Raw genomic sequence first — 17,322 nt, 5'->3', positions numbered from 1 at the left:
AATCTTCAACAGTTCTCGGACATTTCACTGTCAGTGTGGACCATTGCTTGTATTCCATTGTTTCTTCAGAATCATCGTCTTTAGAAGCGTCTTCAAGAAAAGCCTCTAGTTGCATTTTTCCTGGTCATTCCTCACAACATTGCAGCATACGATCTTTTGAGTCCAAACTGCATGCAGTTTTTTCATATAATTCTTGTAGCCATCTTGGATGGATGTTGCTGACGCCAACATTTATTTGACATTTTGATGAATTGCACACACACATATTGAGTGTGACCCAGAAAAACAAACTACAGTACACCATTTCGGCCTGAGCTCACAAAATTTAGAGAATCTCAGTTGATTTCCATATTGCTTACAATAAGCAATGGACATTTCTTTCAGGTTATAAAGGAGCAGGCAATTCTGTGAATCTTTCCCCCATTTATTCTTACTGCAACACAATCATTTTTGCAAGGACATAAATGAGAAAACTCATCTTTAGAAAGGTGAGGACATTTTGTTTTACTTCAACATTGAGTTTTTTTTTTCCCTTTACAGTTTGTAGATGTTGCAAATATCCAATCTTCCATCTTTAGTTTCCTAGCCTTCTTCACCATTTTAGTTGAAACAGCAAATTCTTCAGACTTTTCTTCGATAGTTGAGCTATTTGGGGCTAGGGTCAAAATCTGAACTTCACTGTAATTGCCTTAAGTCTGACGCTTAATCTTAAGTTCTTTAATTAAGATGTCCATGTCTATACATTTTTGGCACTCTTCCATTTGCATTTGAGCAATATCTACTTGGCTCACGACAGCAGTCGTGGCAATTACCTCAGTAATGGTGCCTTGGGCTTTCTGAACTTTGCGCTTCATGTATCCCATTGAATCCCCTTTGATGATCCCTTGAAGCTATAATGGCCACTCTCCAACTGATGATAATGAAGTATTCGCAGTAAAGCAAGAATCAAAATCATCCTTGTCTTCAGTGGGTGGTGATTCTTGCTTATCCTGGTGGGATTATTCTTTTTGGGTCACTTCATGTCTACATTTGGTACAAATTTTCCAACCAGGTTTGAAAACTTCATTAGTCAGTAACTTCAACTTGTCAGACATTGCAATTGTTACTGATGTTAAAGCCTTCTTCACTACAAACAGGCTGCAACAAGTCTTCTGCAGGAACTGAAATTTTGTCATCAACAAGGCATTATTATGTTACGGACAAATTTGGGCACCTTCAGTAAAATCAAACCCAGACCCACATCATAGAAGCTCCTTGTCCACTGGTAACATTTCCCTCAACTGATTGTGTTTGACTTTTCCCATAATAGAAAGGTGTTGACTTATGACAATCAACTCTGTCTGATCCACCAAAGTAGCAGGGTGCAAGGTCTCTTGGTTCATTTTACACAATAGTCTATTAACTCATAACAAGCAATTTTGAAAGCTCATGAATATCCTGGTTTGAAGCATAGCAGATTCGGGATTGTTTGTATATATAACACACAAATTAGCGTATTAAAACATACTGCTTTAGTGCTTACCTTCAGCTACAACAGTGAGTATTGATTATTCAAACACTCAGTACTCAACATGAAGATTTTACAATGTCAACACCAAAGATTACACCGCACAGAAGACTGAGATTATGAAAACACAATATTTAAAGCAAAAACTGAAAGTGGTTATTCAGAAATGTACCAGCACTGTGATGATAGAGCCTTAAAAAAACTATTGCTGGTTTATAATGCCGATGGAACTGAGTGACAATGCATATATGCATCACCATGCATTGTAGGGTTAAAACATTCTAAAGCAACATAATATTCCATTATGATCATCTAGATTTTATAATCTTACGAACATATTCTGAAGTTTTATTATATTTATATCCTACACTTTACATTCAAGTGGCTATGTCAGAAACTGAACTGTCTGATCATTTGGCTAGAGGAGTGATAACTCGCCCCACTTTCGCTGTGACCAACCCAGGTGCAGATCTATGGGTGCAAATAAGACCTCTGCTGACTTGGAGAGCAAACTCTGCAGTATCAAGAAGACTACCGCTGCATGGAGGTCCTCCTCCGGGTCGACAGAAGCGTCCGATCCAACGCGTCGGCTTTGACCCGTGACGTAAGGGTGTTGTCGTGTGTGACGTCATGACGGCGCAGAGTTTGGTTTGAGTGTGGCTGTCTCCAGTTCTGTTTTATCTTATTTTATTTACTTTTCTGATCTGTTCGTTCTATCTTGTGAGATTTTTTTAAAATTTAAAAACACTTATTACTTATTTTAATTATCTGTTTCCTCTAATTTCTGTTTTAGTTTATTATATTTATCTTTCTGATCTGTTCGTTCTATCCCGTGAGATTTTTTTTAAAAAAAGACAAAAAACACTAATCAGCTACTGAAGCATCTTTATCTTCTATGGGTTGCAGGGGTTACGACCCCTGGGGAGGTGGGTGGGTATTCATGCATGGCTGTCTTCACTTACACGTTGTAGCTACACAAGGCGTCTAAATTTGTTTATATTTAGTTTGCCCCCCACCCAAAACACCCCATTTCCCGCACTTGTCCCGTTAGTGTCACTAGGCTTCTTGTGGAAAGTGTGTGTGTTTGTTTTTGTTTCCGCCATATTTGTGACGTCATGGGTCAAAGCAGACGGGTGGGATCGAACGCTTCCGTATTTCCCCTCCTCCTATTCTTCCTGGAAGGAATCCATGGTGTAAAACACTTCTTAATAGCATAGTTACATTCCCTAAACCTCAGACAAATCTTATACTATTAAAAGACAGTACAATTACAATTTTTTGTTACTTAACAGCTTCAAATTGTATTAAATTTTTGTATTTATCAATAATCTATTTTTCCTACTTTTGATATGTATTCTTATTCATCAATATGAAAGATCCAGAAATTAAACTATGTAACTTTGAAAGCTTAAAGCGTGTTCTTTCCAGCCGTGGAAAAAAAAAAAAGATATTGTGCCCCAAAAATTGCAAGAAGAAAATTTTGGCCAACTTTGCAGATGCATATCTTTTCATCTAGGCAACCAATGTTAATCAAATTTGATCCACATATAGACATCGTAGGGAACAAGAAATATTTTTATATTAAGTATACATTTAAATATAAGGATTGTTTTTCCTGAAAGTATTTTTTTGGTGAGTAGGCTTGTATGGAAGAGCGACAATGACAAACAGCGCAAACAAGAAGAGAGTAGATGCTTTTGAAATACGGTGCAACATACGAATGTTTAAGATTAGATGGGTAGAGCAGACAACTAACGAGGATGTACTGAATATAACTGGGGATGGGGGGGGGGGGGGGGGGAAACCAGAATCGAGGCACACTATAAGGCATCAAAATCGAGGGCACACTATAAGGCATCAAGTAACGTTCAACTAACATCTGAGAGCACTAAGAAAGTGCAAATTGAGTAGGTTGCAGACGTGATACAGATTCAGCAAAATAGACTAGCGCAGAGTGCTTCATCAAATCAGTCTTGAGATTGGACAAAACACGACACTACCATGTTTCTTTGTGGAGATACAAAAAATTACTTCCTGCGGTAATTTTACAAATCTGGTAGTTTTACACTGGTAATATTCATTAAATTTACTGGCTGTCTTGAGAAGGTTGAAGATTTTAATGTGCCTGCAATTTAGCTGCTGCACTTTGAAGCCCAGGCTTCAACCACCTTCTGAACTGGTCTTAAGAATCAAAGATTGTGCTTATTGTTAGTGTTCCTTAAATTGCCATAATGCTCTTGTTGAACCCAGATTGTCAGCATTTTCCTTTCACTACACAGTAGAAGACATTCCCTACTCCCTGAAATCTACATTGTGATGATGACTGAACAGTAATGTAGCTGAAGGTCCAATTGATAATATTTGCTACACATTAAATTTTTATAGGCCTACACTCTTCTAAATATGTAACAAGGTAAATCAAGAAATGGTGAATCAAATAACAAGAGAAATTTCTGATTAGAATTTTTAAGTGTAATATTTACTGATACAGATTCTAAACTTCAATTATGAAAAATACGAATGGCGGGAATGCCACGCGAAATAACAACCACTGAAAAAACAGCTGTAGGAATGAAAAGCTTTCATCAGAAACACCTATACCATAAGTCGCCCTTTAGATAACTCTGTCTCCAACAAATTCTATCACTTTGAATTTATTTTCCTATTGTAAACTAGAGCAATCTTTGTTCCGCTACTACTTAATGTTTGGCTTTTGCGACCAATTCAAAGTGTGGACTCGCTAATCCAGCACACTTAGTTGGTTGGAAATTGATATCCTCCCTCAAAAATAGTTCACCACATTATTGGAAATTATCTTGAACACTTAGGGGAAAACTCACTGCCCAAGTGCAGTCCAGGATATTTGTGAAAACCCAGCACTGCTCAGTACTAGCCCTCTGTAGTTGTCACTAACACAGAATGTAATATTTCTGTCTGTAGGTAACCGACTCAAAGCTACATAGTGGAAGAAATCCTCACAACCAGATTTGATCAGTATGGAAAAGAGAAGTTGTTCCTAACGGCCAACCTGCATTACAATGCCAAATACACTGAAGTAAGTCGTGGAATGAGTTATGTCACAAGTCACGATGGTAAAAATTAAAAACTTGTCGAATGCCGTACCTTACTATCTAGGTAGCAATCGTAAGGTGTGACGGAAACAAACAGGGTTGTGTCAACAGCTGACTTAAGTATTCACTGAGAAAACAGCAATTAAATATGTTTCACCGCAACAATATGAGCTTATGTCTCATCTTATCACACTACAACAGCAAATGCTCAAAGCTTTACATAAATAAAGCAGCAGCCAGACATCTGGAGGTATAAAACACTGTCAATATAGTGATACTGATTTAAGTTCTTATGTGTCAAAATAATTACAACTGTGAGCCATCTGCTTACTCCAAGAAATGGCAAAGTGTAAGGAAACAACTCTTGAGTGCTGTGATCAACACACGTCAACAATTTATTCTCTGAAGTGTAGTATAATGTCGCATAGCTAGTGTGTTTATTTATTTTTATTTATCTGTCTCAGTTGTTGCCTAAGCGTCATTTGGGTGCATTGTTTACGATACGCAATTTTCTTCTTGTGGGTTGTTGCTTAAATAAAGTTATTTACTACAAGCAACTAGAGTAGTAACAAAACGATTAAGCATCACCTCTACGTTCTCACCTTTTTTTCAACAATAGGTGCTTAACTCACTTTCAATAACAACGTTAAGTTTGAAAAGGCACATAGAATATAACAAACCTACTACAGTTGTTACAGCAATACTTACGATTTCGATATCCTTGAATCCTGTAAGAACAATGTTTTTAAGGATTTCTGAGCCTATTCCACCTGCCCCAACAACTAAAACCTTCGCTGTTTTTAATGCAGAACTTAACTCTACATCAAACACACCGCTAGTAAATGCCGCCATGACCGCACGTTAGGTACAAGCCAAACACTTTTAATCAAAGATATCTAAAGTGAAGTATTGTGAACAGGAGATCGTGTGAGGGTCGATTTCCACTGATCCTGGGAAAGTCCCGTGAAATCGAGACGTAATATAACCGTTATGTCATTAGATTAGATTTACTTTCATTCCAATTGATCCGTAGTGAGGATGTCCTCCAGGATGTAGAACATGTCAGAAAAACAACAATACAAGACAAATATTTACAACTCAAACAAATAAGTTAATGTACCATTCCACAGGTCCCAAGTGGTATGATTGTCATTTTTAATGAACACTATGTGAAAGAATCATTTTACAAATACTAATGCACTGAATTTATAATAAAAAAGTTTTTTAGTAATTTATAAGGTAATAAACATATTTCGAGAATCTACTAAATTGTGAACCACCCAAAGATAAAATGAGTTTTGAAAACCACCGAAATACTAATACCGAGTCAAAACCTCCAGACGCTGAAGAAATAAAACACATAATACACAGTCTAAAAAACAATAAAGCCCCAGGTGAAGACTCCATAGTACCAGAAATCCTAAAAATAATGGATACCAACCTCCCACAAGTTTTGGAACATATGTTTAAGAAGATCTGGGACGAAGAAAGAATTCCTGAAGACTGGCAGTGTGCCCTGATACACCCACTACACAAAAAGGGGGATAAGATGAATGTTAATAATTATAGAGGGATCTCGCTACTACCAGTAGGATACAAAATTTTGTCAAGGAAATTACTTCAAATCGTGGAGCCAGTTCTGGATAAAAAAATAGGTGAATATCAAGCAGGTTTTAGACAAGGTAGATCCTGTGTTGAACAAATATTTAACCTGAAAACACTAATTCGTTACAGAATCTCAAGAGGCCAGAGATTTGCAATAGTATTTGTAGATTTCAAAAAAGCATACGACTCGGTAGATAGAGAAACATTACTGAAAGTATTGGAAGAATTTGGGGTCGATACGAAAACAATTCAAATTATCAAACAGACGCTAACAAACAGTAAGGCCAAAGTTAAATTTATGGGTGAAATTTCAAGGAAGTTCGAAATTAAAACAGGTGTTAGACAAGGTGATGGTTTATCCCCAATCCTCTTCAACTGCGTACTGGAAAAGATATTGAGAATATGGAAAGAAGAACTCAAAGGCACCAAGAATGACATCAGAATTGGAACAAAAAAAGAAAAAATAGAAGTGGACTGTTTAGCTTTTGCAGACGATCTGGCAATAATTACAGAAAACGAAGAAATAGCTCAGAACTACCTGGAGAAACTACAAGGAGTTTCGGCCAGAGCTGGACTGCAGATTTCATTTGAAAAAACCGTGTATATGTCTAATCATAGAAATAACAAGAAAAATCTTATTACTAAATACGGCAATATTAAGAGAGTAGAAAAATTTAAGTATTTAGGTGAAATAATTCAAGTGAATGGTTTAGACAAGAGTGCAAACCAGGCGAGAGCAAGGAAAATGGAATTTGCTTTTCAAAAAACCAAAGACATATATAACAAAAAAAAACATTTCGATTCAAGCTAAATTAAGACATTATAAAACTGTCATTAGACCAGAATGCCTGTATGCATCGGAGTGCCTAACTCTTAACAAAAAGGGGGAAATAGAAAACATGGAAAAGAAAGAAAGGAAAATTTTGAGAAAAATATTAGGACCGAGAAAGATTGGAGAAGAGTACAAGCTAAAGAGTAATAAGGAAATATACAAAACTATTGAGAAAGTGAGTGAGGCAATGCGTAAACGCAGACTAACGTTTTATGGTCACCTGTCGAGGATGGATGGAAACAGACTAACAAGAAAAGTGTTTGAACATAGTAACAGGAACAAAAAAACCAACAATAAATGGATACAGATGGTGAAAAAGGATTTGGCCGATTTTAATGTCACCCGTGAGTCAATCAGGGACAGGGAAAAGTTTAGACAAATAGTGAACGAAATTAAGTGTTTTCCAGAAGAAACGAAACTAAAGAATAATAACAGGAAATGGTCGGAAGAGCGGAGGAGGAACCACTCGAAAATGATGAGGAAATATTGGGAAGAGAGAAAAAAAGATCAAAAAGCCGGGCAAGTGAATTGTTGAACGTGGTCCAAAGATGGCCGAAATCGAAAGAAGAAGAAACATGTAATACAACTACTGTAATACTTATTTACAATGAACACATTACTGCACTGAAATGGTGCAGAAGTTAGATTGTACTTACACACACACACACACACACACACACACACACACACACACACACTTATTTACAATGAACACATTACTGTACTGAAATTGTGCAGAAGTGATATATATATATATATATATATATATATATATATATATATATATATATATATATACAAATCAGTTGGTTCTACTGAGAAATTCATCAATGGAGTAGAAGGAGATGGCCAGCAATAAATCATTTAGATTTCTCTTAAACTGAATTTCATTGGTTGTTAAGCTTTTTATGGCAGCTGGCAAGTTATTGAAAATATGTGTTCCTGAATAATGCACACCTTTTCGTACAAGACTAAGTCACTTTAAATCCTTGTGAAGATTATTCTTATTTCTAACATTGATTCCATGAATTGAGCTGTTGGTTTGAAAAAGTGATATATGTTTAATGACAAATTTCATTAAAGATTAAATATATTGGGAGGCACTAGTTAGTATCCCTAGTTCCCTAAACAGGCTTCTGCGAGATGTTCTTGAGTTCACAGATTAGATTAGATTAATACTTGTTCCATAGATCACGAATACAACACTTCTTAATGATGTGGAACGTGTCAGGTTAATAAAAGATGCCTGTACAAGATATTACATTACACAAAATAATGCATGACACTAATGTTTAAGTTTTTTTCTTTTTTTTCTCCTTAATTTATATCTAAAAATTCAGCCAATGAGTAGAAGACTTTTGTGGCAGCATAATTTATCCCTTTCTGTGCCAAAGTCAGATTTCACCCTGCATAGTGAAGATCATCCTTTCTCCTGGTGTTATAGGTATGCACACTGCTATTACTTTTGAACTGGGTTGGATTATTAAGAACAAATTTCATAAGTGAATATATATACTGTGAGGTTACTGTGAGGATCCCTAGATCCTTAAATAGATGTCTGCAGGATGACTGTGGGTGGTCTCCAGCAATTATTCTGATTACACGTTGAGCAATGAATACTTTTCTACTCAACAATGAATTACCCCAGAATATGATACCATACGAAAGCAGTGAATGAAAGTAGGCATAGTAAGCTAATTTACTGAGATTCTTATCACCAAAATTTGCAATAACCCTAATAGCTTACGTACCTGAACTCGGACGTTTCAGCAGACCATCAATGTGTTGCATCCAGTTTAACCTCTCATCAATGGACACACCTAAAAATTTTGAAAATTCTACCTTAGCCACAGACTTCTGTTCAGAGTCTATATTTATTACTGGAGTTGTGCCATTTACTGTACGGAACTGTATATACTGTGTTTTATAAAAATTTAAAGAGAGTCCGTTTGCTGAGAACCACTTAATAATTTTGTGAAAAACATCATTTACAATTACATCACTTAGTTCTTGGTTTTTGGATGTTATTACTATACTTGTATCATCAGCAAAAAGAACTAACTTTGCATCTTCATCAATGTGGAATGGTAAGTCATTAATGTATATCAAGAACAGTAAAGGACCTAAGACCGAACCCTGTGGTACCCCGTACGTGATAACCCCACCAGTTTGAGGAATCAGCTGTTGTCCTAACATACATGAACCACTTATTTAAATTTTCTGCATTCTTTCAGTTAAGTATGTATTAAACCATTTGTACACTGCCCCCCTCAAACCATAATGATTTAGCTTATCTAAAAGAATTCCATGATTTACACAATCAAAGGCCTTTGAGAGATCACAAAAAATATCAATGGGTGATGTCCGGTTATTCAGAGCATTTAATATTTGATCAGTGAACATATAACTCTTACTGCACGTTTTTGTGCCCAGAAAACATCAGCTTAGCTTGATGAATTGCCCCAAAAAATAATCCCATATGACATTATGGAATGAAAGTAAGCATTGTATGCCAGCTTTTTCATTTTTGTATCACCTATGCCTGACACAATTCGCATTGCAAATAGAGATTTGTTAAAACGCTTCAGTAGTTCTGTGATGTGCTTTCCCGAGTTGAATTTATTATCAAGCTGTAATCCCAAGAATTTAACACTGTCCACTTCTTCTATCTGCTTGTCATCATATGTTAGGCATATACTCGTGGGACACCCTCTTAAAAGTTCTGAACTGCATGTAGTGTGTTTTTTCAAAGTTCAGTGACAAGGAATTGGCTAGGAACCAGTGATTAATGTCCAGAAATATTTTATTAGCTAATCATTCTAAGACTACACTTGATTTGCTATTTATTGCAATGTTTGTATCATCGGCAAACAAAACGAACTTGACATCTGGTAATGTTACTGATGAAAGGTCATTGATATAGACAAGAAAAAGTAAGGGCCCTACAATGGAACCTTGTGGGACGCCCCATGTAATTAGTTCCCAGTTGGATGATGCCTGATAGCTTGATACATGTCTCTTGCCTAATAACACCCTTTGTTTCCTGCAGAGATATAAGATTTGAACCATTTTGCAGCATTTCCTGTTACACTATAATATTCTAATTTACTTATATGGATATTGTGATTTACACAGTCAAATGCCTTTGACAGATCACAAAATATACCAGTTGCCTGCAATTTTTTATCTAATGAATTATCCACATTTTCACTGTAAGTGTAGATAGCCTTCTCAATATCAGAACCCTTTAGAAATCCGAACTGTGACTTTGACAGTATGCTATTTGAGATAAGATGGTTAGAAAGCCGATTGTACATAACTTTTTCTAAAATTTTTGAGAATGCTGATAAAAGTGAAATTGGACGGAAATTTGATGCTATTTCTTTATCTCCCTTCTGAAACAGTGGCTTAACTTCAGCATATTTTAACCATTCAGGAAATATTCCACTGATAAGCGACTGGTTACACAGATAGCTTAATATATTACTTAACTCAGAACCACATTCTTTAATTAGCTTTGTTGATATTTCATCATACCCACTAAATGTTTTTGATTTTAAACATTTTATGATGGACGGCATAGTGAGGGTCAAATTCATATTATGGAAGTTACTTGAAATGTCTGGTCTGAGGTATTCCATAGCAGCATCTACAGAACCTGGCAACTCCATCTTTTCAGTAACAGTTATGAGATGTTTGTTGAAAAGATCTGCAACACCATCCACATCTGTCACCAATGTATCATTTACTCTTAATGCTATTTGTCCCTCTTCATGTCTGGTTCTACTGGTCTCCTCCTTCACTATATCCCATATTGTATTTATTTTGTTATCCGATATGACTATCTATTCCTTGTAATGTATTTGCTTTGATGTCTGTATTACAGTCTTTAATATTTTGCAGTATTTCATGTAATGTGCTATAGCATCAACATCAGAACTGTTTCGGATTGACAGATACAGTTGTCTTTTTGTTTTACAAGATACCGCTATTCCTTGAGTAATCCATGGCTTCTTTGTAGATTTTGCTCTAACCTTGGTAAGGTTTTGGGGAAAACAGTGTTCGAATAAAGTAAGCACTTTATTAGCAAAAGTGTTATATTTTTCATTCATGTCGAATTGACGTATGGTGTTGATAGCCTGAATATAATGATCATCTTTGTTCCAAGAAGTAGCTTTCTAGGTACTGTATTGAGGAATTATTAACACCAATTCCCACTAATAATAATAATAATATAAATTTTATTGTCATTGGACTTTACAAGCAATAGACAAAGTCAATATTAATAAGTGAAAGACTGTACATATATATAAGTTTATACACTAAGTTGTGCTGGATAGACTTTTTTAGTATGTCGACAGATATCTCCTCAGTCATGCTTCATACTGCAATTTCCCATAGAATTGCATTCAAAACATTCAGTAACAGAATAAAAAGGTAGACCAGCTAATCTGTAATACAACTTGCATTTAAATAAATTTAAAGATAAGTTACTTATTTCTAAATGTAACTTATTATACATTTTTAAGCCTAAAACATTATAACTATCTAATGATTTTGACAATCTATAGAATGGCACATCTATTTTCTTGCTATTTCTGGTATTACAACAACGAACGTCTTTCTTTAAGAGGTGGATAGATAAATTATTTTTTATGTAAATTAGAACATGATATATATACAGATTAACAACTGTAAGACAGCCTAATTTTACAAATAGTGGCTTTGCATGTTCCCACTTGTTTGAACCTGTAATATTTCTGACCACCCTTTTTTGTAGCAGAAGAATATCCTGGACATGACTGCTGCTCCCCCAGAAAAGAATTCCATAAGAAATGATAGTCTGAAAAATGCAAAATATACTGATCTAACATAATTAACTGAGACACAGCTCTTTAATTTCCTCAGCAAATAAATTAATCTAGAAAGCCTAGCACTTAAATATTTGATGTGTGGTTCCCATGAGAGTTTACTGTCTATATTTAAGCCCAAAAATTTAATACTATCTGGGTTTTCTGTACATGGTAAATTACAAATACTAAAAAATATTTGAAACTTCCTGGCAGATTAAAACTGTGTGCCCGACCGAGACTCGAACTCGGGACCTTTGCCTTTCGCGGGCAAGTGCTCTACCAACTGAGCTACCGAAGCACGACTCACGCCCGGTACTCACAGCTTTACTTCTGCCAGTACCTCGTCTCCTACCTTCCAAACTTTACAGAAGCTCTCCTGCGAGCTCGCAGGAGAGCTTCTGTAAAGTTTGGAAGGTAGGAGACGAGGTACTGGCAGAAGTAAAGCTGTGAGTACCGGGCGTGAGTCGTGCTTCGGTAGCTCAGTTGGTAGAGCACTTGCCCGCGAAAGGCAAAGGTCCCGAGTTCGAGTCTCGGTCGGGCACACAGTTTTAATCTGCCAGGAAGTTTCATATCAGCGCACCTCGGCTGCAGAGTGAAAATCTCATTCTGTAAAAAATATTTGTTTGGCCGTCACATTACGTCTTTCTAGAATACATAGCAAACGGCAGCCTTCACACGGACCGTCAACAGACCTTCATGTCACGCTGTGTCACATCAAGATTCCTTGGTTAGAAAGTTTTGATGGCGTCGTCGTCTGCTAACATCGCAAGTTAACCTATTATTATCTTCTGGTAAACCTTCCGGGATGTAAGGTCGTGGTCCATGAAACTCTTCAGCTCCTAACGTTTCGTCCAGAGCTGCGCTGGACATCTTCAGAGGGGTGTTTCTCCTCCGGTGAATCTTGCCAACTGACGGGTCGGACGTCTGAGAGCGACTTATATATCGTAGAAAGCGGGCGTGACCAGAGTTACACGTGATACGCAGAGATAATCTTTTTCAGAGATAAAACTTAACTATCGATCGTAATCTTGTCACAGATAAAACTGTTTAGCAATTCTGTAGTGCTACTATTACCCACAGCTTTGTAGAGAAGCAATTGAAATATATAAACACAGGGATAATTTTAATCGGAAAGAAGAGACCATGAAACTTAGTGATATTTGGACAGTAGCACTACAGAATTGCTAGACAGTTTTATCCGTGACGAGATTACGATCGATAGTTAAGTTTTATCTCTGACAAAGATTATCTCTGCATATCACGTGTAACTCTGGTCACGCCCACTTTCTACGATATATAAGTCGCTCTCAGACGTCCGACCCGTCAGTCGGCAAGACTCACCGGAGGAGAAACACCCCTCTGAATGTGTCCAGCGCAGCTCTGGACGAAACGTTAGGAGCTGAAGAGTTTCATGGACCACGACCTTACATCCCGGAAGGTTTACCAGAAGATATGTCATCCGGTCGTGAAAGCTTTCATACTTTAACCTATTATTGTCATGTTCACTGACGTTTTGGGAGTGGATTTGTTGTCTTAACCTTTATTTCACTATTCGGCTTTGTTTGCATGGCGAATTTCAAATATTCCATGGTGATCTGGATATTTATTTCCACTGGGCCTTCCTCCACAAGTGGAGTCAGATATTGGAGAGCGAAAACTTATTTAGGTTTTACACTAACAGAACAGAGCCGACCCCCACACTGAATGTAAACAATAATATAAGTTAATCAAAGAGTTTTCATTAAATAATGTTTTAAATGAAAAAGTCAGCTCTAAAGGAGGATAAAAATGGAGTAATCTATGACGCTATTAGTTATGTAACAAAAAAAGTTATGGAACCAAGAATCAAGAATTTTATTCACCGTAGATCATTTTACAATGATATTGGCTTTATCATACAAGATGTACAAGTACATACAGAATAATAAAATAAACTTCTATCAATACATTATTGAATACATTTGAAGCATGGCAGTGTACCAAATTACAAAGGATAGCTTTTAAAAGTTAATGCACCAAGCTATCTTGTAATCTAATATAATATGGTATTTTATTGTTTATAGTATAAACTTTGTAATTACACTCGATTACCCACAGCACAAAATAATATATTTAACTACAGACAACTTTTAAATGCGTATATTCTCCTCAGGCATCTCAAAGAATTCTTTAATGTCATAGAATGGATGATCTGACTGCCAGCTGTACCATTTAATTTTAAAAGAATTTTTTATCCATAGACGGAACATGAACTGGCAGTTTATTGAACATTTTGAGTGGATTAACTTTATGGGAATTTCCTGTTCTCGCTAATCTGTGGCGCGGTATGTCTAAATTACCGTTAGCCCTGGTGTTGTGTTCATGTATTTCCCTTCTGGCAATAAATTCTGAAATATTATTTTTAATATAGAGTACAGACACATAGATGTATAGATTTATAATTGTAAGTATTCTGAGTCTGGAAAAAAGAGGACGACAGTGCTCCCTGTGACCTCTTTTACATATTATACATATGACCTTTTTTTTGTAATTTCAATACGTTTGTGATGTGACGGGAGTGCCCCCATATAATCAGACCATATGAAATACGTGACTGGAATAGCGCAAAGTACGTCACCCTGAGGTACTCCAAGCTCACTACCTCCCTTAGTTTCAAGAGAAGGTATGCCACCCAAGGTATTTTTTCACATACATGATTGGCATGTTCCTCCCAATATAGTTTTGAGTCAATGTGAATACCTAAGAGTTTTACCGACTTATTGCCTACTTCATTTGATGTTCCCATTAAAAGTTGTTGTGTTTGTCAGGGTTGCATAGGAGCTTATTGGCTGCAAACCAGTCCAGGGCCTTATCTAGTGTTTCTTTCGTTGGGTTATTCAGATCTGAAATGTTCTGATGTGTGGTAAGTAGTGTTGTATCGTCAGCATAACACATAACAGGGTGAGCTATATTTTTAGGTAAATCATTAATAGCGACAATGAAGAAGAAGGGTCCAAGGATAGACCCTTGTGGTGCACCTGTGCTGATTTCCATGATGGAAGAATTTAAATTTCTGACTGAAACGAATTGTTTTCGGTTACTTAAATAGGAATTTATCACTGATAAAGTGCTCCCTCTCACCCCATAAAACTCTAGTTTCCCCAGTAGTATGTAAACAGGAATGCAATCGAAAGCTTTGCTTAGGTCACATAATACCAGTGATACCATGTTATTGTTTTCAAAAGCTGTTAAGGTTTGGTCAATGATTTCCAAGATTGCCCCTGTTGTGTTCTTCCCCTTTCGAAAGCCAAACTGATTGTTACATAGGATATAGTGTTTTTCAAAGAAGTTGCTTATTTGAGTGTGTATCAGCGCCTCAAATACCTTTGAGAATATTGGAACAATGGAGACTGGTCTGTAGCTTTGGGGGAGCTGTTTGTCTCCTTTTTTAAAAACTGGGACAACTTTTGATACCTTGTGTGCATCCGGAAAAACTCCAAATTCTACACATTTATTAAACATATACTCTAATAATGGTTTGGCGATTGAGTGTATTGTCTTTTTAATTACGTTATTTGATAACCAATAACAGTCCATACTTTTAGAACCTGAAAATTAGGATACAGCTTTTATAACATCAGCAGGTGTGACAGCCCTCCATTGAAATGCCAGGTTAACAGGCAGTGGTGTTCCAACAAGGTTCATTGCAGATGAATTTGTTGCTTTGATACTGTTACTTATTTCTTTAACTGAGTTTAAAAAGTACTCATTTAATTCTTCAGGATCAAGCAGAGCTGTTTCTGTGCGTTTTGGTGTATTCTCTTGTTTTATTATTTGCCAGGCTGCCTTGCATTTATTGGGAGCTCTTTCTATATAGTTGTCCACTGCTTGCTTTTTTGCCACAAGAAGTTTAGCTTTATAGTATTTTTTGCGTTTCAGATATGACCTATGAATGTTCACACTCTGTTCCGCCCCTTGGTCAGAGGCTTGTTTATGCATCTGGTACAGCATATGCAAGTTTCCTCTAATTTCTACTAGCTCTTGTGTGAACCAGTTCAGACTTCTCTTTTTCATTTCATTTGGATATCTAATTTTTTTTACTGGTGAGCAAGAATACCATAAATCTGTGTACTTTTTAAAGAAGTTACCAAAGCTAATTTCAGCTTCCCTTTTTCCAGATTGACAATTGTATATAAAGTCCCAATCTGCACTTCCTAATCTATCAACAAACATATTTATGTATTCTTCCTTCTGTGTTCGTACCACTAATACTTTAGATTCTTCAGTTTTAACTGGCTGCCTCTTACAGAGTGTAAGGAGTAGTGGCTCATGATCTGCAAGTCCACTTCCTGCAAGTCTAACTGTAAAATCCTCCCTATGGAAATTCACAATAATATTGTCTATACAGGCATTCTTACGTGTGGCTCAGTTATTTGTACAATAGAGGTCTAATGATCTTAGCATATTCAAAAATGTCCTAGCAACTGGTCTCTGTGTGTTTACCATTTCTATGTTGAAATCACCACATATAGCAATTCTCGTTTTACTCTTCAATATTTTTTATATTATTATTTCACATTTTTCAATAAACAAATTTACATCACCATCTGGCGACCTATATAGACTAACTACCACTATATTTTCATTCATTAGTTTTACACAACTAAACTCCCCATCTAGCTCTGAGGAGTATGTAGATACATCAATTCTGGAAAACATTATTCCTTCTTTGACAAAAATTCCCACCCCACCGTTCTTTCTCTGTTTTCTACATATCGTGTCTCCCACAACATACCCTTGGGGAATGAACATATTTACTTGTTCTTGTGTTAACCAGTGCTCAGATACACATATAACATCTACATGCTCAGTGTTACATAAATGTTCTAATTCTAAAATTTTATTTCTAATGCAACGTATGTTAACTTGTAGAAAAGCAAGTAGTTTGTTTCTGTCTGTATTCCTCTGAGAGCAATTTGACTTTGTATTTGAAGTTGTAGGTTCCGTTAATGTCTTTAATCTTGATGCACTGTGATCATATGTGTTATGATAGTCACATACCTGTTCATCCACTTGATGACTCACTTTGTTAACTGCTTTGGTCTGTGAAACCCCTGCTGATCCCACCAAAAATCCTGGTCCCTCGGTTGTGGTTTCTTTTTTCGGGTTGACTGCCGTACTCCACGTGTTGGTATTCTTATCTCTTGAGCTTGATTTGCTGTTCTTCTTTTTGCAAGTAGGTCTCTCTTCTTATATGGTGCCTTCTTTCCTGCCACCTCATTTGCTGCTTCTTCAAACTTTTGCACTGTCCTCTTGGGTAAGTTTATTGCTTGAGTAATTGTCCTCTCCACACAAACAGAGTTCACTTTTAAGGGTTCTGTTGTTATTTGTGCTGGAGTTGTGTCATTAACAATTCTCACTGATTCTTTATCTGAGACTTCAGTATCCTTCCATTTAAGTTCTATTGCTGTTTTG

At 36.4% G+C, this 17,322-nt stretch overlaps 1 protein-coding gene across 1 annotated transcript in view; it reads right to left on the bottom strand.

Annotated features, from left to right (window-relative positions):
* Positions 1-5,444, bottom strand: part of LOC126474063 (SUMO-activating enzyme subunit 2) — a 132,809-nt gene extending 127,365 nt beyond the window's left edge. Inside the window, exon 1 of the mRNA XM_050101473.1 lies at positions 5,287-5,444. Coding sequence (XP_049957430.1) covers positions 5,287-5,430 — 144 coding nt within the window. The 5' untranslated portion in view covers positions 5,431-5,444. The remainder of the gene's footprint in view (positions 1-5,286) is intronic.
* Positions 5,445-17,322: the final 11,878 nt, after the last annotated feature.

The sequence above is a fragment of the Schistocerca serialis genome, chromosome 4 (genome assembly GCF_023864345.2).
Source record: "Schistocerca serialis cubense isolate TAMUIC-IGC-003099 chromosome 4, iqSchSeri2.2, whole genome shotgun sequence".
NCBI lineage: Eukaryota > Metazoa > Arthropoda > Insecta > Orthoptera > Acrididae > Schistocerca > Schistocerca serialis.
This window is presented reverse-complemented; position numbering and strand designations above follow the sequence as displayed.